A 24,817-nucleotide genomic window follows, 5' to 3' on the forward strand; every position below is an offset into this window, starting at 1 on the left:
ATCATATTTCCCACATTTTGGTTTAGCTCTTGTAGTTTCAGGCTGCAATGCTCTTGGTTACAAAAATCACTTCATTTTAGTACTTCAAGTACCTTAATTGTCTCTGTGAGCTGTGTGCCACAGCTGCTGCTGCAGCTGCTGTTGACCATGTTGGTGAGTGGGCCAGATCAGTTAACATTCTGTTGTTCTCAGAAAACATGACCCTGCCTCTTTCACCTCACACAGTCTCTTTGCTTCACGTCTCTGCGCTCCCTTCAACTTTCCTCTGTCCCCCTGGGGAGGCTCACCTCACAGTTTGAAAATGTCTGCAACCTCTAGCGCCACCATGAGGCTGACATTTGTGGTTTTCATTGCACACATGAGATTTATTCATGTACCCTTCAAGATGTACCCCTCAGGATGAATTAATTTTGGTGGTCCTTTAATCGTCTAGTGCAATCATCATGTCAGTATTTCCCTTTGTCCAGACTACCTGCAAGCTAATGACATTCTTATCAGCCTCAGCTGTACTTTTTGTTAAGTGATAATCAGCAAACATTAGCATGCTAACAGGCAAAACTAAGACTGTGAACATGTTAAGCCATCAGTGTAAGCAGTGTTACCATGTTAGCATGTTTTGGTGAGCACAAAGCACTGCTGTGCATATCACAGCCTCACAGAGCTGCTTGCATGGTTGTAGACTCTTGTAATCTGTAGTCTTGTTGCAGTTTGTGCAAGAAAATTAACATATGTTACCAACAGCATGATCAAATCAAGTGTTTGTAGTAGACATACTGCTGATACATACTGATGCACCTTTAACCTGAATTGGAACAAAGAGCTACTCTGTAGAATGAATATATAAAGATTTGATTTACGGAGAGTATATGGAAAGGGTTACTTGTCCTGTGTTCAACAGTAAACATGTCATTCATTCATTATAGTTCCTCCATTCAGTTTCCACAGCAAAGTCAGGTTGTGGTGAAGTACTAAGAAGAGCTAGTAAATGTGTCCTATATGAGTGGAATGCTTGTTCAGTTGTTAAATAATGGTGAGAAAATCAAAATGCATTCCTTCTTCAATGAGTCATTGTAAGTCAAAGGAAAGGAGAGCGCTTGGCAGAATTAATAACACAGTGAACAATGGAAAGATGGGGGAGTCATCTGCATGAAAAACTTGCCAAAGCTGGTTTAGACACATTCTGCCCACAAACAAGAATACCAAAGCATGTCATAACAGAGAGGCTCAAATGAGCTGCTGGCATGGCGAATGGGTGGGAGCATAAAATGCAGTGTTTCTGCAAAGTGTTTCATCTTAGTTTTATGACTCTTTATTTAAGAGTTTGTTTTTTCTCGGATGAGAAAATATATTGTGAGAGCATGGATTTAACATACCATACCTGACATACTGGTAAGGTAATGGTTGACAGCAGCTAGAATAAAAAAGCAAAAGTGTTTTTTGTTGTGAATTTTAACTTTTGAATGGATGCCATGTCATTTAGAGTCCATTTGATGCCCTGAAATCTGTTCTTAGATGTATTTGACTTTGACTCAGAGAGCTTATTTCCTAGCTGAAGTACTGCTAAGGGATAATTATTCTCCAATTAGTCTGAGGCTTTAAAAGCATGCCCCTCCGCTATTCATTCTCTCTTGTCATTTCAAGCTTCACCGCCCCTCCGTCTCCCTGCTGCGACCAGTCTGAGGCCCCTGTGGGAGAGATGGGGGGTTGTCAGGATTCCTTCTTGTCCAACCACAAACCCAAGGAGACCAAGCCTCACCAAACATTCAATCATTAAACACTGGCTTCCGCATACAGTCTGTGTGCTACAACTGAATGTTACTGGAGCCATGACAGAATTTTGGCATGTGTGTGGGCTGATACGGATAGCACTTTGCTTCTGGAAATGATCAGTGTGACACCACCACCAAATGGAAATGACTTTCAATTTAAAAGAACAGTTCAACATTTTGCGAACTATGCTTGTTCACTTATTTGCCAAGAGTTGGAGGAGAGGATGAACACCACTCTCATATCTAAGAATGGTATTGATCTTCTCATCAAACTCTCAGTAAGAACATGAACAAGGATATATCTCAAAATGTCAAACTTCCTATAGCAGGATGACATCATTATTCAGTGCATTCCATAAGTTACAAATCACTGATAGTTGACAATGTTATGCTTAAAATTTGGTTAGGTTTAGGGAGAGGACATGGTTTGGGTTAAAATAAGTGCCTATTTTGTTGAGTTTAGAAAAACATCTTGGTTTGGGTTCACATTACTACTTCATTATGGTTACAATAATAAGCACTTTGTTAAAGTCCCTGTCCACTCAAAAATGTGTTTTTCTCCCTGTTCCTGCAGTTTGAGCTTCACTGTGGGGATGTATGTGCAGAGTTTGACACTGGAAGGTTGTTTTCACATTCATCTGCTGAAGGTGGAAACTTTCTCTGTGCTCATTGAAAGTCCGATTTTTAGGGGTGGGTGAATGAACATGATTTGTGACAGCAGAACTAGTTTTGAAGCCAATCGTGGTGCAATTTTCAACTTACACCAGTGTGATGTGGAAACCTAAAGCCTCCAGTACACATACACTTAAAATGAACTTTACAGTGAAGTAAGAGACTTGTATTTTGTATCCAGCAGTTAAACTAAAAAATGAATATTTTTGCATATTCATAGATTCTGAAATGTTTAATGAGTAATAAGGAGTAGTTGTAATTTAAATGATTGAAATCATGTTTTTTGGGGGGGGTTTTGTGGAAAAACCATATGAGACACACATTGTTATTCCATACAGAGCATTCCTATATGTCTTAATAGGGGGTCTGAAGGGGATCTTTTAGGTTAGGGAATGATTGTGGTCATGGTTAAAAGAATACAACATTGATTGCCACAGGAGACCGCTGTTCATTTCTCTTTTCCTACCAGCAAAGAGGATTTGCTGAAACAACTGATGCTGTGACTTTTATTCTCCAAACTCATCAGCAGAGGGACATGAGATGACCGGACTGCTTAAACTCAAATTAACATTGGATTTCTAAGTGTCTGTAAAATTAGAGTGGTCACTGTGTGCTTTATGAGAACAGATTCATATGAATGTCATATAAAAAATATGGAAGGTAGTGATTTCAGATACATTATACTGTATGTGTTGTGTGGGTGAATGAGCTGATGGAGAATCTAGTTTTACTTGACAGGGTGCAGCAGTGTGTAGCCACTAGTGCCCTAGATGCATACCTAATGTGCACACCCAATTCCAGACTATTTGCCTAAAAATACCTTTCTAGTTTGATAGATATTAGTCAGTAACCTTAAAGTCACACATGAAAGACACATGCATCAGCTTGTGAACCAGCCTCAAATGAGAATTGCTCATCAAATTAATTATTTAAAGATTAAAGATCATGTGACAAATTATATGGAAAAGGTTTTATTTATGTCTCAAAAATCTATTGTTTTTTAATTTGGCATTGATGCTATATATATCAATAATTCTTTACACATAGCTCATCTTGCTTTTGGCTATGGTCTGATTCATTGTAACACTTCTCCTGTAGAGTGTGTTGAATATATTGGCAGGTCAATAATTGATTCAATATATAGCAGGATGCCAGGCAGTTGAAACAGTTACCTGCTGCTGTTTTGTATCACAGGTTCTTCCAACTGAGCTCATTCTGCTTCCTGAATCCTTTGAAAAGGTAAAACAGCTAATTGGGATCAGTGGATTATACATGAAGAATGTGTGTTCATTGTGATTAAGAAGTGAAACAACATGGGACATTAGAGAAAGACTGGTTTTAAATATGCACTGGGTTTCTATTTGAATGCCTCAAGGTAATTATTACAATAAGCTAGGACCTCTGACACAGTGGAAGAAGACTTAATGGTGCCCACAAGAAACAATGAAACTGTTTCGCAGTATGATTTGCATTGGTGTTTGGCAAGGAAACCTTTACGTTCCTTTGAAGCATCTCATGTTTTTCTATTGATGTTTGCAGTGACAGTCTTGGTTCTTTTGCTTGTTTCTAGTCCCACATAAATCAGTCATGGAAATAAATCTATATGCTACAATTTATTGAAGGGCTGTTTGAAAGGTCTGGCTGTTATGGAAAGCAGATATATTACATTTAAAGCTTGAGCTCAGCCCACGCATTGATATTCATGCATTCTGACTGTTCATGTATAGAGAATTGCGTTGGCAAAGAAATGTAAGGGTAAAAAGAAAAAAAAGGAGTCATGCATGAATAGTTTTTATAGTGAAAAGAGCAAGATCAGATGCAAGCACATAAGGAAGAGTTTCTGCCGGATGGAGTTTTCAGTTCAGACTTGGAGATAGGGAGTGACTGTGTAGTCCTGTCAGGGGTGGGGAGGTCATTGCACCATTGGGAACACAGGGAGAAAAGGGTTGAGGTTTTGAATTCAATATGAGGAGCCAGAGAGCCAGTGAGAAGGGGATGAAATGAGAGAATTTAGTGTGGATGAAAATGAGACAGGCTGCAGACTGCTGTATGAGTTGTAGAGGTTGGAGAAAGGTCTTTTGGGAGCCCAGTCAGGAGGAGAGAGTTGTGGCAGTACAGACAAGCGATGACTAGAATTTGGACAACAAGACGAGAGGAGGTGGAGGAGGAGGACTGACAATGTCACATGCCAACATACAGGTTGTGTTAGGTTGTGGTTGCATTATGTGTGACTTCACACCCAGATTCTTGCTGGTCTGCATTGAGAGTGTGGTGAGAAACCAAGGACCTCTACAAAAGGTAGGGTTGGATGAAGGGAAAAAAAATGTTGAGACTGATGTAGTTGACAGGCATCCAACTACAGATGTCAGCTGGGCAAGCAGAGGTGCAAGCCTCAATATATATGTCGATAGGAGAAAAGAAGAGTTTAGTGTTGTCAGTGTTAACAATGGTGGAAAAACTTGTGGAATGTGAAAGCAGAGTCAAGGAGGAGAGGAGCAGCAGTGGGACTGCTGCACTGAGGATGGGCAGAAATTTTTATCAGTTAGGAGATGAGTCACAGGAGATCCTTGGAGTGTTCAAAGCAAAAAACTGCATCTCTGCAAGTCATACCTCTCACATAATGGACAGATGTCTATTGATTTTTTCAGATGACATTTTCTCCTGATCTCCATGAGCCTGACAAGGTTGAGGTCCAGCTGTGGAACATTACAGGAAGTAGGATGCCTCAAAACCAGATATGTGAAATGTGGGAATAAGTGGTACATACTCCAGGTTTTGGACATAAAATTTGAGAAGTAATGTTGTTTTTACTTAAACTTTTTTTTTTTTTACCTAAAACATAAAATGATCTTGCTTCATACTGAAGGGGAGTTAATGATGTAAAGGATGCTAACAAGTAGCCACAGTGTGAAGGGCTGGATAAGGTCAAGAGAGAAGCTAGGATAGGACAGGACAGGACAGGATATGATATGATACGACACGATACTACTTTATTGGCAGCTTATACTGACATTCATTTTGTGTCCTTAGGCAGATCAGTTTAAGAGGAAGCTGCTACCACTGATGGTGGATAGGGATTTCTAGGCCTCAAATTGCAAGATAAAACAAAGACAGTATCACTGTCAAAAGAGGACGGAGAAACTGAGTCAATGTTGATAGAGTTAAACATGGATGTAATTCAACTTCCTTGTGGTGATATTAAGAATGTGGACTAGAGATAGAGGACAATACTGTATGGAGAAGCAGAGTATGCTATAATGAACATGTGTAATTACAAATGAAAAAGGCACACACTCTTTATCCTGTATTTTTAAAGGAAAATCGGACTAAGAACATTTGTGTTTCAAAACCCCTGCTTCCCCAACAAATCTGTGTCTCAAGTGTAGGAAATTGAACCATACTCTGTGATCATTAGCCAGCTCCTTTAGAGTCTAGCTTACTGCTCTCTAACTGAGAAACAGGAGGAATAACTGTAGAGAGACAAGCAGAAATATAGGATGAAGGAGACTGAGGCATTGTGCTGCAGAGAGACAGCAGCAAGTGTTTCTGTCTTGTCTGAGGTGATCAATGTCTGTGAGGCAGTACAGAAAGGCAGAGACGGGAAGAGATGAGCTCTGGTGTCTGGACTGCTGACTGACAGCTCCGGCTTCCTGTCTTTACAATGGTCTGAGTGCAAGCTGACCTAAAGGGTTGAACAAGGTTAAATTGACTGCATTGTTGGGGACAGATGGCCCCATCCTTTGAAAAAACAAGCTGGGGGAGAGAGGAGCAAGGGAGAGAGGCATGTGAGGAGAGATGAGGATACTCTGAAGGGAAAAGTAATAAAAACAAATAAGCAGACTGGCGTGGATTTACTCTGTCCTTCCTCAGTGGACTCCTGTGGATAAGCTCCCATGTTTCAGTGCAGCTGTTGGTGCAAAGAGGGTGAGTTACACAAGGCTGAATCTCTACAGTATAAACCACAGGAGAAAAACCTGAGGCCAAGCAATATTAATGCTGATTGGAATAATAACAGGAGTGTTAAGCTCAGTGGGGGAGGCAGTGTCACTCTTTATAAACTGGATGGGAAACAAAGCTCCAGCAAGGTGCTTGTCAACTGAGGGTAAAAGCAAGGTAACAGTTTAGTCTCACGAGGCAACATACTAAGCCCACACAGCAAGTGATAATTAGCAGGCAATGGTTAAAAACATGCTAAAGAACACAGTAGATTGGTTTAACCAACCACAATACATTAACCCAAATTTTCTCCAATATGGCTTTTCTCTGTAATTCAGTTTCTTTTGTCAGATCAGCTAGACACTTCTCATTCATTAAATGTATTTATGCAGACATAACTGATTTCTGATTAAAAACGCAATCTGGTTAAAGGGAGGTTCATCTTTAAACTGCTCACATCCTGATGTCATACATATTTTACCATCAGATATATCTGGAGCAATGCATTCATCAGGTTTTTTGTTCATTTTGGTGGATTCTTGTTGGTTATTTTGAGTTTGCTTGGGGATTTCTTTCTATTTAGAAATTCAAGGACAGGACATTTAGATAAACACTTGATATTTCTTTACCAGCTGCAATAATAATATGAACACAATTTATTTCCATTCAATTCAATTCAAATGTATTTGTATAGCACAATCTCATACGAAAGCAGTTCAAAGTGCTTTATATAAAAACCAAGAAAAAAAAAAGAAACAACAAAAATGTGCAAATAAACAGAAACATCCTTGCATATACATATAAAGTCACATATACATACACACATACAAACAAACATACTGTACAAATACAGTGTGTTAATTTAAGAAAATGCTCGAGTGAAAAGGAAAGTCTTAAGTTTGGTTTTTAAAAAAAACAGTGTTGGAGCAAGTCTAAGTTCAGCAGGCAAACTGCTCCATTCTTTAGGTGCATAAATACTGAATGCCATCTCACCAGACTTTGAAAGTGCTCTAGGCACATGGAGGAGATTTCCACCTTGTGACCGGAGAGATCTGCCGGGCAGAAACAACTGACAGCATGTCTGAGATGAACTGTGGAGCCAGACCAGTAAGTGCTTTGTAAAGCAAAAGGAGGAGTTTGAATTGTGTTCTGAAAACAACAGGTAGCCAGTGGAGATTCTGGAGGACTGGAGTTATATGTTCTGATCTTCTTGTCCTGGTTAGAAGTTGTGCAGCTGAGTTCTGGATAAATTGTAATCTATGGATTGTTTTGTTTGGAAGACCCACAAACAGAGAGTTGCAATAATCCAGCCTGCTCATGACGAATGTGTGCATGAGTCTCTCTGAGTCAGATAGAGAAAGAAAAACTCTAATTCTGGAAAAGTTTCTGAGTTGTAAAAAGGCAACCTTGGGGATGCTGTTGATATGATCCTTAAGGCTGAGTTCACCATACATAGTTACTCCTAGGTTTTTTATCTGGTCACTTGTTTTTAGTGATCTGGACTCCAGGTACTTGCAGACAAGTTGTCTCTGGGCCTTACCGCCTACGACCAAAATCTCAGTTTCACCCTATTCAGCCAAAGGAAGTTTGCTGCCATCCAGTGGTTGATTTCATCTAAGCAGCTGATGAGAGTTTATGGGTTGGAAGTCATCGGTGGATAGGGAGATGAGAAGCTGTGTGTCATAATCACCATGATTATGGTAGCTGATGTTATTTTTGCTGATAATGTAACCAAGGGGAAGCATATAGAGGTTGAATAGAAGAGGACCCAGGATGGAGCCCTGCGGGATGCCGCACACTAATTTGTGTCTGTTGAAGTGGATGTCCCCATATGTGCAATGAAATCTCGATTATGCAGGTAGGATTCAAACCACTGGAGAACTGTGCCAGACAGACCCACTCAGTGTCTTAGCCTTTCCAGAAGAATCCCATGATCCACTGTGCCAAATGCAGAACATAGGTCTAGGAGTATTAGGACTGGTGTTTTTTATTGTCACTGTAAATCCTCATATCATTTACAACTTTTAGAAGAGCAGTTTCTGTGCTATGAGATGTGCATAAGCCAGACTGGAATTTATCATAAATATTATTATTTATAAGACAGCAGTTCAGTTGCTGATATACAACCTTCTCAATGATTTTACTAAGGAAAGTGAGGTTGGAAATTGGCCTATAGTTGCTAAGTGAATTTCCATACAGGTTATTATTTTTTAGAAGTGGTCTAATTGCAGTAGTTTTCATGCATTGGGGAAAGATACCAGTCTGGAGAGAACAGTTTACTATTGGCAAGATGTCATCTGTTAAAAAATTAAAAACAGATTTAAAAAAGCTTGTTGGAAGTGGATCAAGGGGACTGGTAGAAGGCATAGCATCAGTGAGATCTCTGGAATCTACAATGGAGAAATGCTTGAAACCCCTAGCGCACAGTAGTGGAGGAATGTCATAGTTAGCAGTAAAGTTAGTAATTTTGTCGTTAAAAATGATACAAATTCATTGCATTTGGCGATTGAGAAAGTATCAGAAGAAACAGCAGGGGAGGGGCTAATGAGTTCATCAATGGTTGAGAAAAGGTGTTTTGGATCGTTTTTGTGGGTGTCGATAAGAGTTGAGAAGAATTATTTTCTGGCCTGTTTCAATTAGCTTCTGTTGTAGTTCCTGAGGGTGTTTTTGAAAATGTCCCGGTCAATGTGCAGTTTTGATTTTCTCCACCTCCTCTCAGCTTTTCAGCAGTCTCTTCTGAGCTGCTTTATGGTCTCAGCATTTCTCCATAGAACACTTAGAAAGTTAAAAAAAGATCCTTGATAACTAAAAACACTCTAAAGGCACAATGCAGCACAGGATATTAACAGCAGTTCTAAAAAGGTGAGTTTTGAGAAACTTGTATAGTACAGTTGTAATAGCAGGATGATTATTTTATGGATTATCACAAACCACTTGTATGCATCTGGTAGTGAACCACTTATCTTATAATATGTAAGAGTACTTGGACATCCTCAAGTCCTCATAAGATGGAAGATGAGATTTGTGAGCGTGGGGAGAAGAATCACAACAAAAAAAACGAGGCTGAAAAAATGAGTAGCATATCCTTACTGTATATCTTGAAATGTGGATCATTTCCCCTACAACATCCCATCTTCGAGACGTTTAGAAAATTCTTCAAACCACTTGATTAAGAAAAAAGCGTGAAGTCGTTTCAAAGCACTCCCAGATTTCTTCTGATGTTTTATGAAACATAACTTTTTAACATTTGGGGACTCCACAGCAGATTAACATTTTAAGACTCCGGACTAAATTAAAAGACTGGAGATGCATATATTTTGGACCTCTGCAGTCTTGAACACACCAGCACTTGTATCCAGGATTTACACGGTCTGTGAAGGCCTTAGTGTGAAGGTCAATCAGCCATGACAAAGCGCTTTGCTATGAGCTAATTATCCATGTCCATCCAGGAGCGCGCAGGAGAGCTGTCCATGGTGCTGAAAGGCAGGGACGTGTCATCCATGGCAAAGTCCATTCATTTAGTAGTTATTACTTCAACTAAACTAACGTGCAACAATGTAATAACTATCAATTAGCACAAGAAATTGGTCAATGAGACAAATTATTTGACTTGTGGATCTCTGAACTATCAACTACTATCAGGATCTTTAGTCATGATGGGACTTTAGAGATATAACTGCGAAATAAATGTCTTCCGAGTCTTTTTTCTTTCATTTTGCCCGGTCCTTGCTCTCGATTATAATGAGAAAAACAACCTTGGTGGATCCCATTTGCTCTCATTCTTTGGTCTTACTAAACCCGCACAAAGCCAAATGTCCTTCAAATAGTATACAGTATATGTTCCCCCCCGGAAACTCAGTGTAGTGTCAGTGAACTGTCTCTCTCTTCAGTGATTCACGAGGGAGATCGTGGTCCAACACAGGGTGCGCGGCGATAAAAGACACGCTGGATATGACGCTCGGTGTCAGAAGATAGGCTACAGTATATACAGTGAAGCTGTTTATTATACGGCCCCCCTGCAGTGCGAGCTGTGGACTGCTGGACACGATTCACCCGTTTGCACAGTGGAGGAGCTGTGACGCGTTTAAATCACCAATGCAAATGAGACTGCTACCCCTCCTCCTCCTCCCCATCACCTCCTCTTTCACCAACACACACACACACACACACACACACACACACACACACACACACACACACACACACACACACACACAAAACACACACACACACACACACACACACACTGCCTGTGCTTTATATCGCCGTGCCAGCCTTTCAGAGCGACGGAGAGCAGCACTGGCTGCTGAGAGGGAGAGAGAAAGAGAGAGAAAGAGAGAGAGAGAGAGAGAGAGAGAGAGAGAGAGAGAGAGAGAGAGAGCTTATATAACACCAGCTCTGGGAAATGCTGGAGAGCTGAGGGGACCTTCAGTGGACAATAAGCGGGGGAAACAGCGATCATAACGGCCATAAACTGATAAGTGATCGCATGATACAAGGATGCAGTGCGTAATACTCCACTGTTGAAGGTAAGCCGCATGTTCAAATATCCTCTACTGTAAATGGTGGAGGCACAGTGAGAGGGTTTTTAAGATGGAAGACCTCGGATTCTTAAATAGGTGATGCGTGTTTACTCTCGCTGTTTATTCATTTCTCTTTCAACCTCCCATCCACTCTGAATCAAATCAGACATGGGTATTTTAGAATCATTTCTTGCATGATAGTGAGTTATTTTATGCGTACAAATGTGCAGTTGAACATAACTTGGGCACTCGGACTTGATCATTGTACAAACTGTTGCTTCTATCCTCGGGAGCACCGCACCCCTACTTTTTTGGAGGGGGTTTGAGGCTACAGTGAGTGTGACTGCACAAGATAGTCCACAAGAGGCCTGAGATGAAAAGTAGAGCTGAAGGGCATGACGGTGTGTGACGGCCACTGAGACGACGAGGCATTAATGGATATCATCAGATGAGAAGGAGGGGAGACTGTATTGTTGCGTTTACACTCCTAGCTGGTGTTATATGGGAATCTCTATGGGCTGCACGTACAATCAGCTGTGTCAAAGAAGGTGACGAGCAAGTGACCATAATGACAGAAAACACAGGCAAAAACACACAAGAGCAGGTCAGAGGTGCACTTCACTGCTCCTCTCATCAAAGTATCAGGCTTGATGAAACAATGAATACTAGTGTGTTTGACATAATAATTACTCAGAAATCTTCAGCAGTTAACATCTCATCGCTGCATGTTTTTTGTACTCATCACTTATTCATCTCTCTACAGATGAGGCCAGAGATGGTCTGCATACTGCTATGATAATCCCTATTTCATAAGCACTCCTAATGCGCTCTCCAGACAGTTTTTTATCACATGATGTCATTTCCCTCTGATAACTGAGACTTAGATTGTGAAGCTGCCGGTGTTAAGATAAATATTATCTAACAATGCTGGAATCTGCATTGATAGAAAACCCAGCTTAAAAGCCACATTATTAAAGATTGGTGTAATATCCTAATTTTCTTGTTTTCAAAAGGCTGATTTTATTTTTATGTGGTAGAATAGCACAATCTCAACACACTGATAAAAACAGGAATTGCAGAACACAACTTCAGGCAGGGTTTTGAATTAAAAACAAATGACAGGAAAGAAAGCAACCAAGCAGCAGACACCAAGGGATGTGTTGTAAGATGCTGCAAGACAGAAACACAAGCCCATATGTCAACATGGGCTGTGCATCTAATCCACCAGGCACATATTTTCCCTTTGATTGTGCCCACATACAGAGAAATACACTTTTGCTTTAAATCCAGCTGTTTATGTTTTTTTTTGTGTGTGTGTGCCTCAGCTTTTCCCCGAGGATCATCCTGGAGTCAGTGACCACAGCCTTGGATATTAAATCCCTCTCTGTTGTAAACACATCCATTGTTCCACTGCTGCTATTGGGCTCTGTGGCAATGAAGGACCAAGACCAAATGTCTACACCGTTGCCAGATGCTGCAGGTCTTTCCAAGATTTTGAAGTTGTAAGTAGGTTACAGATCCATTTTCTCATTCCTAATCCATGAAATGGCCTTCCACTGAGGTGAGAGACGGCAACCGGTGTGGGAATGGTGGCTCCCCTCTACAGACTGCACTGCTTCTTGAAGCGGGCTCAGATGCTGCTGCTCTGTCTGGGTATTGCCTATCTTATGGCAGGCAGCATCCTGCTCCTGCAGCGCTCCAGCATCAGAGTAGCCCAGCCAAACCTTGCAGGCCTGCCGCCCCTGCTGTCCCTCGCAGCACCTCCTACCGTCCTCAGGGCTGCAGGCCTGGGCGTGAGGGCACGCTCCAGATGGGCCACCGTTCAGTCTGTGTCCGGAGGGGGAGCCAAGGCAGGGCGACACTGGCCTGCTTCACGAAGCCTGGGGGTCCAACACTTGCATCACCGCTGGTTTCACAGTCTACTGCCAGAGAGTCCAGAGCAGAGAGTTTCTCCCCACAGGAGCAGCAGACTCAAAGGTAAGTAACTATACAGACCTAGCAGCTGTTTCTATGAATACAAATGTAATAGTTACTAAATTGTAATGGTTTACAAAATTGGATTTGTTTTGTACATTGAGTCCAAGTTTCATCTCTAAAAGATTACTACACTGATTTGGTTTTGCTCTCCTGTAACACTGTAGGACTCACAATGGAGAGTAAAAAAGAGGATCAAAATTGACGAACCAGAGATTATATGCTTTATTTATTATTTCCCAGACATTCCTCTTCCTTGTCAAAACAATACAATACAATAACTCCGCACAACACTCAGCACACAACACTCAATGCAACTCAACCGCTGACAGTTCAGAGATGCAGGTGTGCAGTAGTTGCTATTATAGCCTGGAGCTGCTAGCCTCTAGCAGAGATGTGGAGTGGGCTACAGATGTCTGGTAACCTCACTTGTTTCTAACTCCACACCCCTCGATTGTTTTCATTTTCAGAGTTTTAGTGTTCAGCCCCAACTGACACTGACTCAAGTGACATCACTTGAGGCAATTTATCAGCTTTCATGCAGCTCCCTCTGGAGCCACAGAAGGCTTTATACTACTTTATTCACACATGAAGTATACTCCCCAACACCTGAAAACACATGCTGATGTGAAATATCAGTGGATTTCACCTTTAAAGACTCTGACTTGTAGCCTCATAAGACTCTCAACAGCTAACTAGCCAGCAGGCAGAAGAAGCCAGGCAACCAGTGTTAATGTTAACATGTGACCATTGGCCACTGCTTGCCCTCATTACATTAATTAGTGTGCAAGTGAGGTGCTAACAAAATGAAAGTGATAGCTAAGCCAACCGGATACTATTTTTAACTAGCTGAGCAGCATTTTGTGAATACAAAATGAATATTATTCTTTACCACAAACTACTGTCTTATTTTTTAATACTCATGGACCGCCAGTATAGCTGACTGGTGGTTGTGTGGCCTCATCACAACAGCTAATGTGGTTTTGCCAATCATTAACCGTCTGCAGCCAAGGTTGTGTACCTCTGTTGTCTTTGAAGCTCTCTCAACTATAACACTATATCCTGCTATCTGAAATAGAGCAGCGGAAGGGAGGATGTGTGAGATTGAAATATCCTAGTGAGGACTTGTTGACTGAGACAGCGGTTTTCCTGGTGAATAATATATGAAGGAACAAATCTACAAGTTTATTTTCTATTTTGTGATTTATTTTTTTTAGCTCGGTTGGCCTGGAGCCGAGGTAATGCACTCTCTGCACAGGGCTCACATAGCACGCTCACAACAGGCTTCATTGTACATTCATGAACAGATAATCATGACCTTAAAACATTTAGAAGAGCTTCATTATACATTTATATGACATTTTACGTGTGGGTGCTTCAGATCTTGTAGATGAGGGATTGTGCTCACTGATCCTCTCAAAACCAGAGAGGGAAAAGACAGGCACCAAAGTAGCTTCTAGAAAATAAATAAGCAATTATGAAGATAAAAATGATAAGATTCCTTACTTGCATTGTGCTAAGAAGCCTTCGCCATTACATGAGTGCTTGAAGATATCCTTGATTACTCTATTGTTTAACGGTGCCTGTCAGAGCTTTTGCCATTTTGTTGAAATGATGAATACAATGGAATTATCTCCAGTGGAACATTTGTTCTTCCAGCTCATTCTTGAAAAGCATCCTGCAAGAGCTCTTAATCCTTTTTTAAACAGACACTACATAACTGCTCAGTCACTAAGTAGTGTGATACAGATGAAAAATGTTAGAGGCAGGAATGAGATCAGTTTTAGTAACTGCCATCTGGCAAAGGTTCTTTTTAAAGTATTACCCAGGACATAGAATTAAATTACCCAGGTCTATTTTGCCACATGTCCTGGAGGAGTAACTGGCTGAAGGTTTCAAGAAAAAAGCAAGGGTCACTATCTGCACTATAGGCATGACAGGGGTATCAATGTTCTCATCCAACTCTCATCAAGAAAGTGAATAAGCGCGTTTCCCAAAAACACATTGATCAATAATGAAAATAATCATTAGCTGCAGCCTCAATTACACCAATGTCAGATATCATCCCTGGTGTCTTTCTAAAAAGAAAGGCATCAGGGCAGGGAAATTAAGAGGATACTGGTAAAGTGTTTGTAGTCTCTGTGAGTCAAATACAAATGATAAAATTCTAAATCAGGACTATAATAAGCTGTTCAGCCAAGTTTTACAATCATTTTAAACTTTTATCCATCCAACACAAACTTGTTATCCAAATCTCACAGATGATGTCTCTGGTCATGTATCTGTCAGGCTCTATGGAAAGTATTGAAAAATAAGGAAAAGAAAGAAAAATAGCACATCATATAATCTGCAAGATTTAAGGCCTGCAGTTCAAATCAAAAGCCGATGTTTGAATTATAATATCTTTAGGTGTATTATTTTTTTATTTTTGTCCCTATTTGATCTTTATTCCATCTTTGTTAACTGACTAATATGACACACTGCACAAAGCAGTAATAACATTACACGACTGGATGAAAAAGTTTGCACATGCTTTTCAAGTCTCAGATATTCATAGATTCAGGAGACCTATCTATTCAAACATTTTATAATAAAAGTGGAAGATGCATAATACTTGGTGTCTGCTGCTGGAAATTTTGTGCCTCGCAGGGATGAGTCACAAATTCCTTGATATGTAAAGTACATATCAGAAGTATTACACGGCCAGAGATGTGCAGAGGGATCAGAAGTAAGAAATTTTACAGGGGTTTTCACAGCAGGAGCCAAATTCTCTGTGTCTCGATATTTGATTTTTATGAAGTTTGTGTTGATTCTCCTGCAAAATTCAAGAGACATGCAGGTGATCTTATTGTACATATATATGCTGATGGATTTAGGAGTCTCACGCAGTCGCTGGGTATTTTGGGTTTTTCAGTGTTAGACGCCCTGTTGAGATGATCCTCTCTGACCCTGGCTTTGGTCAGCACACCACGTGTTAAAGCCCCTCTGCTGTGGTTTGGATGACCCTCCTCACATCAGTGACAGTGAGGATATTATAGACCCAGCCAGCAGAGAGACCCTCCTCAGCCCACTTTAATGGACACACACACTGCTGCCTGTGGTAGTGGCATATGTCCTCATACTTGGTCATCCTGTCATTGGCTTCTCCATCCAATCCTGCAGGGAAGAATCAGCTCCAGTGCAGCCATCTGTCTTAGTGTTTAAGAAAGTGGCACAGTGTCAGACCTGAGTGCAGTCATTTCTATGATGTCTGGGAATTTGGGCTGCTTCCCTCCATTAACCCCAGCTGCAGCTGCCTGGGGCCTCCTTCACTTTGATTAAAGCAATGACCTGCCCCGCTGGGTGGGTGAGGGAGGTAGGGGGCTCACCTGGGGTGATGCCTCTTGAGATGGTTCCTGCCTCGGACTTTGGCAGCGCCTGTCTCTTAGTGCTTTCAAGCAGTAGCTGCTGGTGTTCTCCAGCATTTGTCTCTTAAGGCACAGGCAGCTGGTGACTCAGCCTCGCCCCAGCACAACAGGCTGGATGGGCTTCAGAGGACATTGCGGACTGATTGAATCAAATTCGATATGGTGATGCTGGGCCTGCCAGAGATTTCACGGTCCATGGCTTGCTTCCATCTTGTCTGTGCACCTTACTGCCACATCTCTTCAATTCTAAGAGCATGCTTCTCCTCCAACACTTTTTAAATCCTCCCTTTGACCATTATGCTGGTAGTAAACAGAAAAAACGAAATCCTCAGTGTCCTTGAAGCCTTTAAAACATCTATGAATACAGATTGATACAAGGGATTCTAAAATAAACCTAAAAGCCAACAATGAGGAATTATCTGCATGTACCCCATACACCAATAGATAGACTATAATCTGTTCACAACTGTATGGTCAGGAATTAGTAAAAACATGTAGCATATAACCTCAAAAATATAACGGCCTCAGACCCAAGGGGCGAGATGTAAATGAAGTCTGCATACAAAAGAAATTCATATGCTTCTCTCCACACAGAGACTGATATTTATAAAGAAGACTTTTATGTGTTAGCTGAGCTGAGTTTGATGTAGCAATGTAGCAAATACAAGGATAACATCAAAGACTGAATTTGGATGACATTTTATATGGAGCCTTAATCTTGTCAGCACATCATAATAGTCTGTCGTAGCCTATTATGTCTTATAGCCTTCTTTCTGCAGGGGTGATTTTTATTCTAGTGCAAGTAAATAGGTTCACAGTACTACAGGAATAAGAAGAATTTATATTGGATGATAAATTAGGTCTTGTTATAAATTAGTTGGATATTATGGCTCACAATACTGTGAGTAACTGCTGACGCAAAGACTGCATTGGCAGGCATAGAGGACATTGCCAGTGCCAGACTAAAGACAGAGGAAGTCTGGTTTATGTCCAAATCAAGTTAACGAGGAGTCTGTCAACATCCATTTATGGCTAATTGTGGGAATGCAATGTTTGAATTTCGGTGTTTAACACTGAACAAAGCAGATGTCTATTTTTATTTTATTTTGTGAAACAATGATTAAACCTAAAAACCCGAGTAATCATCTTCATATTTAATTTAATTCATGTTATTATGGCTTCAACTATTGATTCTTTTCATTTATCTGTCAATTGGATTTTTTTTATTGATCAGTAGTGTAGTCAATAAAATGTCAGAATAAATTCTCATCACTATTTCCCAGAACCCAACATGACAGCTTCAGATTGTGTGTTTTGTCCAATTAACAATCCAAAACACAAAGATATTCCATTTATAATCATATAAAACAAAGGAAAAGCAGCAAGTCCTCACATTTGAGTTGCTGGAAACAGAATGTTTAGTATATTTACTTGACAAATACTCAAATGCATAATTTATTGTCTTAATTGTTGTCAGTTAATTTGTTCATAGATCCACTAATCGATTAACTGACAAATTATTTCAGCCCAAAATGTTTTGTTAGACTTGCTGAGTGAGGGAATTTTTCAGTCTGAATGATTTTTGTCTCTGTTTTTTTGTTTTTTGTTTTTTGACACATGCAGGAACCTACATCGGTTGCTTCCTGCACAATGCCAGTGATCGAGCCCTGGGAGGAACCATGCTTTATGACCTGCGCAAAATGACCAGTTCTCTGTGTCAAGACACCTGCTCAGAAAGGTAATGCATTCGCGGCGGGCTCCTGTGAAGGGACCACAGAAGGCCTGCTGTTTGAGTAAATGCTTTGGATCTCAGTCTCCTCCATGAATGCCTCCTGTGTTTCGAGCCAGCGCAGAGCCAGGTGGCTGGATGACAGTAAAAGATGAGGGGGTGAGAGAGGGGAGAGTGAGGAGCAGGCCAGGACAGAAGGCTTGATCTGTTGCAGAAGAAGGAAGGAGGGAGGTGTGTATGTGTGAGAAAGCTTAATGAGCTGACAGCAGTTGGTGAATAAATTGGTGGTGAGGTATGTACGTTCCTGTGGCCATGGTGTGAAAATCTTGTGATTGGGTCAGAGTGAGCTGACTGTGCAGCATTGCAGCATTGAAAATGTGGATAGGTAGGTGGATTTTTCAAAGCAAACTCAAGGAATGACCTCCTTGAATTATTCCTTTTAATATCTTAAGGAAGTAGTGTAGCCCTGCTGAAACAGAACAGCAGAAGACATATGGATACGGTCAGACTTAGAGTTAGTGCTCACATCTCAAGCCCACCGAGCCCCCCTCCCACCACCAACCCCCATCCACATAGAGAGCACTCGTGCTCGTTACCTGAGCAGGCCAATTACCGCGATGAGCAAAAAGTAAAAAGTCAAGACAATTTATGGGGAAGCTTCAAAGGACATATATGAAAAGGTCAATTTTGATGAGGTCTCTGTCTTTCCTTATATGGGTGGATAAAGATGGAGGAGGCGGGATGAGTCATAACAGCCTTGATATGTAAAGCACAGATCAGAGGTGACCGGAGTTCAGCTGGAAAAAGGCATTACACGGTCAGATGAGTGCAGAAGGGAGAAGTACTGACAAATATCACAGGGGACGTACCATACTGCAGATATGATGCTGGGAAGTTTGAGTTAAATGATAAGTTTGAAATGTTAACTAATGTCCTGTGGGATGGCTTAGCCTGAGGGCAATAGCTTGAGGTTATGGATTGATAACTGTGTGACTATTGATGTGTGTGTGTGTGTGTGTGTGTGTGTGGTTAGTGGGTACCAGTTTGCAGGCCTGGAGTATGGAGCTGAATGCCACTGCGGGAACCGGATCAGTAGCCCGCGGGCTCCTGAGGAGGATTGTAGTCTGGTGTGTCGGGGTGAGAGGGGGTCCCCCTGTGGCGGTGTGGGCCGTCTCTCCATTTACAAGGTGGAGGAGCAGCTGCCAGGTCACAGAAAATGTGAGTCAACTTCCCCTCAGGGAACACACAGGACAGTTTCTATTTGTTCTTTGCACGAGCTGCACAGTGGGTGACTTCACAGATGAACGAAAAAATAACTGAACTTTTGAATAAATATGCATTTTTTTTGTTCTGTTCAAAGGTAAAATTAGCTAGATTTTCAAGGATAAAAGCACAGACATGACATTATGCACTGATTCTGTTTTTCAATCTTAGTCGCTTGTAGCATTCAATATCTTTAGAGATAAGCATTCAGGTGAGAGACAGCCATCTTCCCGTCTCCATGAAAAGCTGTAAGCCAAGCAGCTTTCATCTACACTCTAATTTTATGTCTTTTAGTCATCTCAGAATGTGTTGAGAGCTGAGATGTATCAGCATGTCTTGGACCTCCGTTTAAAGTGACAAATCTTTCCATCACTGCTCTGACTGTCGTTGTTTCTGATTGCTGTGCACCTTTAACACTCACGTTCTGGAAAGAGTGATGTGTAACGATGATAACCGGTAACCGTGAGCTGTTGTCAGCAGTATAGCTGCATCATAACTGCTTATTTTACAGAGTTTTGATTACTGTGATTTAGATGTTTATTATTCTGTTTTGTCATATGAAAATGTAGTTGATGTAATGAGAAAATGTGATGAGAAAAACAGAAACAAATCGTGCAGCACCTTTATCCTGTCCTTAAGGCACTAAATGTGTATTAATACACAGCTGAAAATAGTCCCCAACAAATGCACTATTCAAACTTGTATGATGTTTAAGTTAATTAAGGAGCCTCTCTGAAAAATTTACAATACATTTTTGTGACTCGTTCTTCTATTATTATTATTTTAATAACATAGATTTTGTCTTCAGTAGGAATCAGTGGGCTTGGAGCTCAGTGTCACAGACGTGTGAGGGAAGTAGAAAATACTGAGAGATGGACACAATGATTTTGTCTTTTCATTGGATTTGTTTAGAAATATAGAAAATCACCAGCCCTATCTTTTAACAATCTTTGCTTTGTTGTATTTCACTTCATTACTTCACTTGTGGCAAAAGGATTTTCTTGTTCATAATGTAAAATAATTTGGGCAAAGCAGATGAGTCGAGTCATTCAAATGAGTGATGGGACTCTGCTTTGTTGTTGTCCCACTTCATGATTTCGGCTGATAAAACAGGTGCGGTTTTGCATAAAATCATGCTTAGCACAGCTTTAAACTTGATTGATGACATTTGTTGAAGATTTCCTCAGTGGAGAATATTCTATGAGGAGGAAACTGTAGAGCACAGACAACTTGACATGAATTCTTACACTGTAGTCGCATTATTACTATCTGACATATCTGCTCCATGATTTACGATACTGTACATTTCATTTAAAAGAACAAGATATGAAAGAAACATGTCAGCATATACCCAACTATTACAACTGTGTATCAGTCAAACCAAAACGCATTCTTTGGATGTTGTCATCAAAGTCAAATATTTGATATCATATAGATAATTAATATTTTTGGTTGGAAGACTCAACATCTCCAGAGATTTGCAGCTGAATGGTAAATGATTTATAATACCATGATTCAAGTCAAATATAGGGATATAATCAAGGCAGAAACACTTTGAATAAATGGTCATTTAAATTCAATACTGATTCCAAATAACACTTTTTGAAAATCTGTCCATTTATTTATCAGTAAGCCCTTTATATGCCCAGTCGCTGGTCGATGGAGGTGAAACTTATCAAATACATTTTTTTTAGTCTGCCACTAGTATGCAGTGCAGTGTGTGCAGCCTATAGGCTATTGTTTGTTATATCCATGTGTATTTTTCTCCTCCCAGTCAGAAATGTTCATTACCGCGGTTGCTTCAAGTTGCCGAAGAACATCATCGGCACCTTCCCCGTGGACTCTTTACAGCCCAACCTCACTACACAGTCCTGCATCGAGACCTGCACAGACAAGGTTTGAATTAGTTCCCTGAAATCAGAGACCTGATGATCAATTGATTGCACAAAGCTCTCTGTAGTGTACCAGCGGCTCTTCACTCCCAGGAGAGACTCTATAGCTCAGAGAACCGTCTCTGCTCTGAGGAGATCACACAGGAGCACAGAGATCTTTGGATTTTGCTGAATACTTAAGGTTTAATGTGCCTCTAATGAGAAGGATATAGTCTAGATCCTGCACTGGGTTGTGACTGCATGCAGCTGTGTCTCCTCCAAAATCAGAAATGTCTTGTATAAATACTGCATGTCATCTGGTTGTGTCTGCAATTTGATTTATTCTCATTGTATGCATGTATATCTGACTGTGTGATGATGAATAACTTCTCCAGAGAAATTCACTACAGTGTCTGTCCTAGTGCTTTGACGTGGAGCATTTTGACCTTCTGTAACTGAGAAAATAATGAACAAAAACAAAGCGTGGAGTGGTGATGTGATGCAGACTCTCATGTTGAACTCTGTGTGCTTTTGGTTTGTAGGAGCTCCTGCTGGCTGTGTTCAAGAAGCCGCACTGTTTCTGTACGTGGACGTCCTCTCTCTTCAGTATCAACCAGCAGTCTGAAAACCAGCAGTGTGTGGGGAACACTGGTCTGAACCGCACCAGCACCTCCACACCCACAGCTCCCACTGAGCATGACTACTACCAGGTGTATCACACACCTGTCCTTGGTGAGATATTTGTTTGAGTACAACACTGTGTCAATCATCTGCATGTGACAGGGTCGTGTTTAAAACCAAACTCTAGTCATGTAAAGCCTCTTGCAGATTGGTTTAAGAGAGGGAGATGGGACAATGTAGTAATTAGCAGACCGTGTCTGCATTTTAATCCTGTTCCATTCTGCCATGTCTGTAATTTTTATGGATCACACACAGCAGTTAAAGTTCCAGCCTCTCTTTCCTCCTGTAAAATGGCCTGTAAAAATAACCTCAGAAAAAAGCAGTCTATTATTCCCTGACTGTGTCGGTGAATATTGTGTTTTGAGCTCTATGCCTCCTCACTTTTTGATATATTCTGACCTGGTGCAGTTCTGCTTTATTTTGTAAATAAAATTGACTACAACAACTCTGTCCTTCTAGATTCCAGGTGCAAAGAGAGGATGTTTTTGCCTCAGAGATCCAGCTCCCTGGTGGCTCTTTCTAGTTTTCCTGGTGCAGGCAACACCTGGGTGCGGCACCTGATCGAGCTTGTGACTGGCTACTACACTGGCAGCTTCTATTTCGACGGCACACTGTACAACAGAGGTGGGGATGGCACCGCCTCACTGTTCAAACGAGCTTTTGAGTGAGTGCTCAGTGAGATATTGCCTTGCAGCTGACCATTATCAATTCATTTATTCATCTATACCAGGTTTCAAAGGAGAGAAGGACTACTGGAAGAGTGGCCGCAGCATCTGTATTAAGACCCATGAGAGTGGTCAGAAAGAGATTGAGATGTTTGATTCTGCCATCCTGCTGATTCGAAACCCTTATCGGTCTCTCATGGCTGAATTCAACCGCAAGTGCGCCGGACATTTAGGACACGCCACAGATGCACAGTGGAAAAGCAAAGGTAACACAGTCCCACCCATAAAGACATGATGGCTGAGTGGATCTGGCTCTGCTGAAAGATACTATAGTTACTGCTGCATAATGTTATGTTGTTGATGTGATAACAGTAGGCCAGAGGGCATTCAGTGATTGTGACTGTGAGTACATCATGAAGCCGTTTCACATTTACAGTGAAGACCGCACTCTTCAGTATTACAGCTTTAACCATCGTCAATAGCATATAGTTCATGTGATGTCTGAGAGGTTTTCTATTAAGTGGTCTGCAAACACAGGAATAATACAGCTTTCATGTTAAGCACAAACTGGAAAATGTCATACTTATGAGTCATAAAAGTCCACTTGAACAGCACTTCAGTCATTCCTTCACAGAAAATCACATGTTGGACATAGCGTAAAAAGCCACATGACACAATCTTTAACAACAAAAGTTTACAGTATTTTTTAAAGGGCCAGTTCCCCCAAATTACAACAGCAAAGAAACATTTCTCTCCGTACCTGTAATGATATCACAAACACATATTTAACTTATGTTCCCAAATCTATGGTGGCACCTAAGGACAAAACAAATACAAAAGCAGAAGCACAAACATTAAGGAAATTGTAGTAAATATTACTACACATACTACAATTCATAGCATTTTCTTAATGTTTGTGCTTTTGCTTTTATGTGTTTTGTCTTTAGGGGCTACTGTACAAATCAATCTTTTGAACACTGTGAAGAAGGAAATTTTGCATTCTGAACTTTCAGAGATCCAACAGTCATATTAACAAATCAAATCATGTCTGGTTGAAAGTAGCTGTTGTCTGAATGTTCCTCATCTGTGCCCTCTCCCACCTGCAGAGTGGCCAGAATTTGTCTCCAGCTACGCCCCCTGGTGGGCATCCCACGCTCTAAGCTGGCTGAAGTTTGGACGCCGCCTGCTGGTGGTGCATTACGAGGAGCTGCAACGTGCTCTTCTCCCACAGCTCCGTCTCATCACAGCCTTTCTGAACATCACAATGACTGAAGAGAGGTTGCTTTGTGCCCAGAGCAACCAGGATGGCCATTTCAAACGCTCAGGGGCTCAGCGGCCCTCCTTTGACCCATTTACCCATGACATGAGACAGATGATTGACTCCTTTATTGGTACTGTTGACCAGGCGCTGCAGAGCAGGAACTTTAGCGGACTTCCACAAGAATACCTCCCCAGATGATGATGTGAAAAGGTCATACATGTAGTTCTTTAAATGATTGGTTCAGCAGGGGTTTGCCAAAGAGAGGTTCTTCACCAAGTGCTCTGTGGGGAACACACACACGAACACAGGCTGATGTAAGTGGACCACCTGACAGTTTGATAAGGCTGATGTACTGTGAATGGCTGTAGAGTCGCAGAAACACACTGGAGGTCACTGGAGAAAACATGACAATTCATTGTGAAATCCAATGGGGAACACAGAAGTCTGTGAGGAAGCTTCAGGGCCAGAACTGCCTCTCTGAGAGCAGCAAATGTGATGAGTACTCAGAGAGGATTTGACATGATTTGTTGGCCAACAGAGTTGGGATTATCTAGCAAAGTAGCCGACACACAAATATGGGTGTAAATCAAAGATGGACTCATTTTGGTTAAAGAGGTTTTCTCTGTGGCTCTTTAATATTTCACTTTAGTACATATATTGTGTTTTTAGTATACACCCATGTTAATAACAGTTACCAGTCATACTAACACAGATGACAACCACAGAAGCATTACGCAGATTATACTGAATTTCTGTGTGAATCCACTGGTTGCTACAGGTTTGCAATCACGATGGATAAAAGCCTCAAAGCTGCTAGATGTGGCTGTATGGACTCTCCATTCTACCAGTATGACTGTACATGAACTCAGAAATATGTTGATCAAAGTGAAACTGCTTTCAACTGTAAATAAAACATTTTATTTCATTAAACGCATTCAGTTTGAATTGTGAGAGAAGTTGTTTACATTCGCATTAATTGAAATGCTTTTCATTTAAATGGACCAAGGTGAGGCAGTATAACACTGTCTCAACAAGGTTTGTGTATTTAGCTGTCAGACTTTCACAC

General features: G+C 41.0%; 1 protein-coding gene across 1 annotated transcript; it reads left to right on the forward strand.

Moving 5' to 3' along the window:
• The first annotated feature begins 10,720 nt into the window (after positions 1 to 10,720).
• Positions 10,721 to 24,681, forward strand: wscd1b (WSC domain containing 1b). The gene is made up of 9 exons (XM_067607349.1): positions 10,721 to 10,906; positions 12,226 to 12,877; positions 17,905 to 18,019; positions 19,044 to 19,228; positions 21,048 to 21,169; positions 21,687 to 21,876; positions 22,285 to 22,449; positions 22,556 to 22,756; positions 23,597 to 24,681. The coding sequence occupies exons 2-9, from the start codon at positions 12,487 to 12,489 to the stop codon at positions 23,947 to 23,949; spliced, it is 1,722 nt and encodes a 573-aa protein (XP_067463450.1). The 5' UTR covers positions 10,721 to 10,906; positions 12,226 to 12,486; the 3' UTR covers positions 23,950 to 24,681.
• Positions 24,682 to 24,817: the final 136 nt, after the last annotated feature.

Source organism: Thunnus thynnus, chromosome 13, assembly GCF_963924715.1.
Source record: "Thunnus thynnus chromosome 13, fThuThy2.1, whole genome shotgun sequence".
NCBI lineage: Eukaryota > Metazoa > Chordata > Actinopteri > Scombriformes > Scombridae > Thunnus > Thunnus thynnus.

Excerpts from the sequence above, each read along its gene's own strand:
- wscd1b (XM_067607349.1), top strand. The coding sequence starts at position 12,487 with ATGGTGGCTCCCCTCTACAGACTGCACTGCTTCTTGAAGCGGGCTCAG. Across the intron at positions 12,878-17,904 it reads CAGGAGCAGCAGACTCAAAG|GAACCTACATCGGTTGCTTC; the intron begins GTAAGTAACTAT and ends TGACACATGCAG. Across the intron at positions 21,170-21,686 it reads TCGAGACCTGCACAGACAAG|GAGCTCCTGCTGGCTGTGTT; the intron begins GTTTGAATTAGT and ends TTTGGTTTGTAG.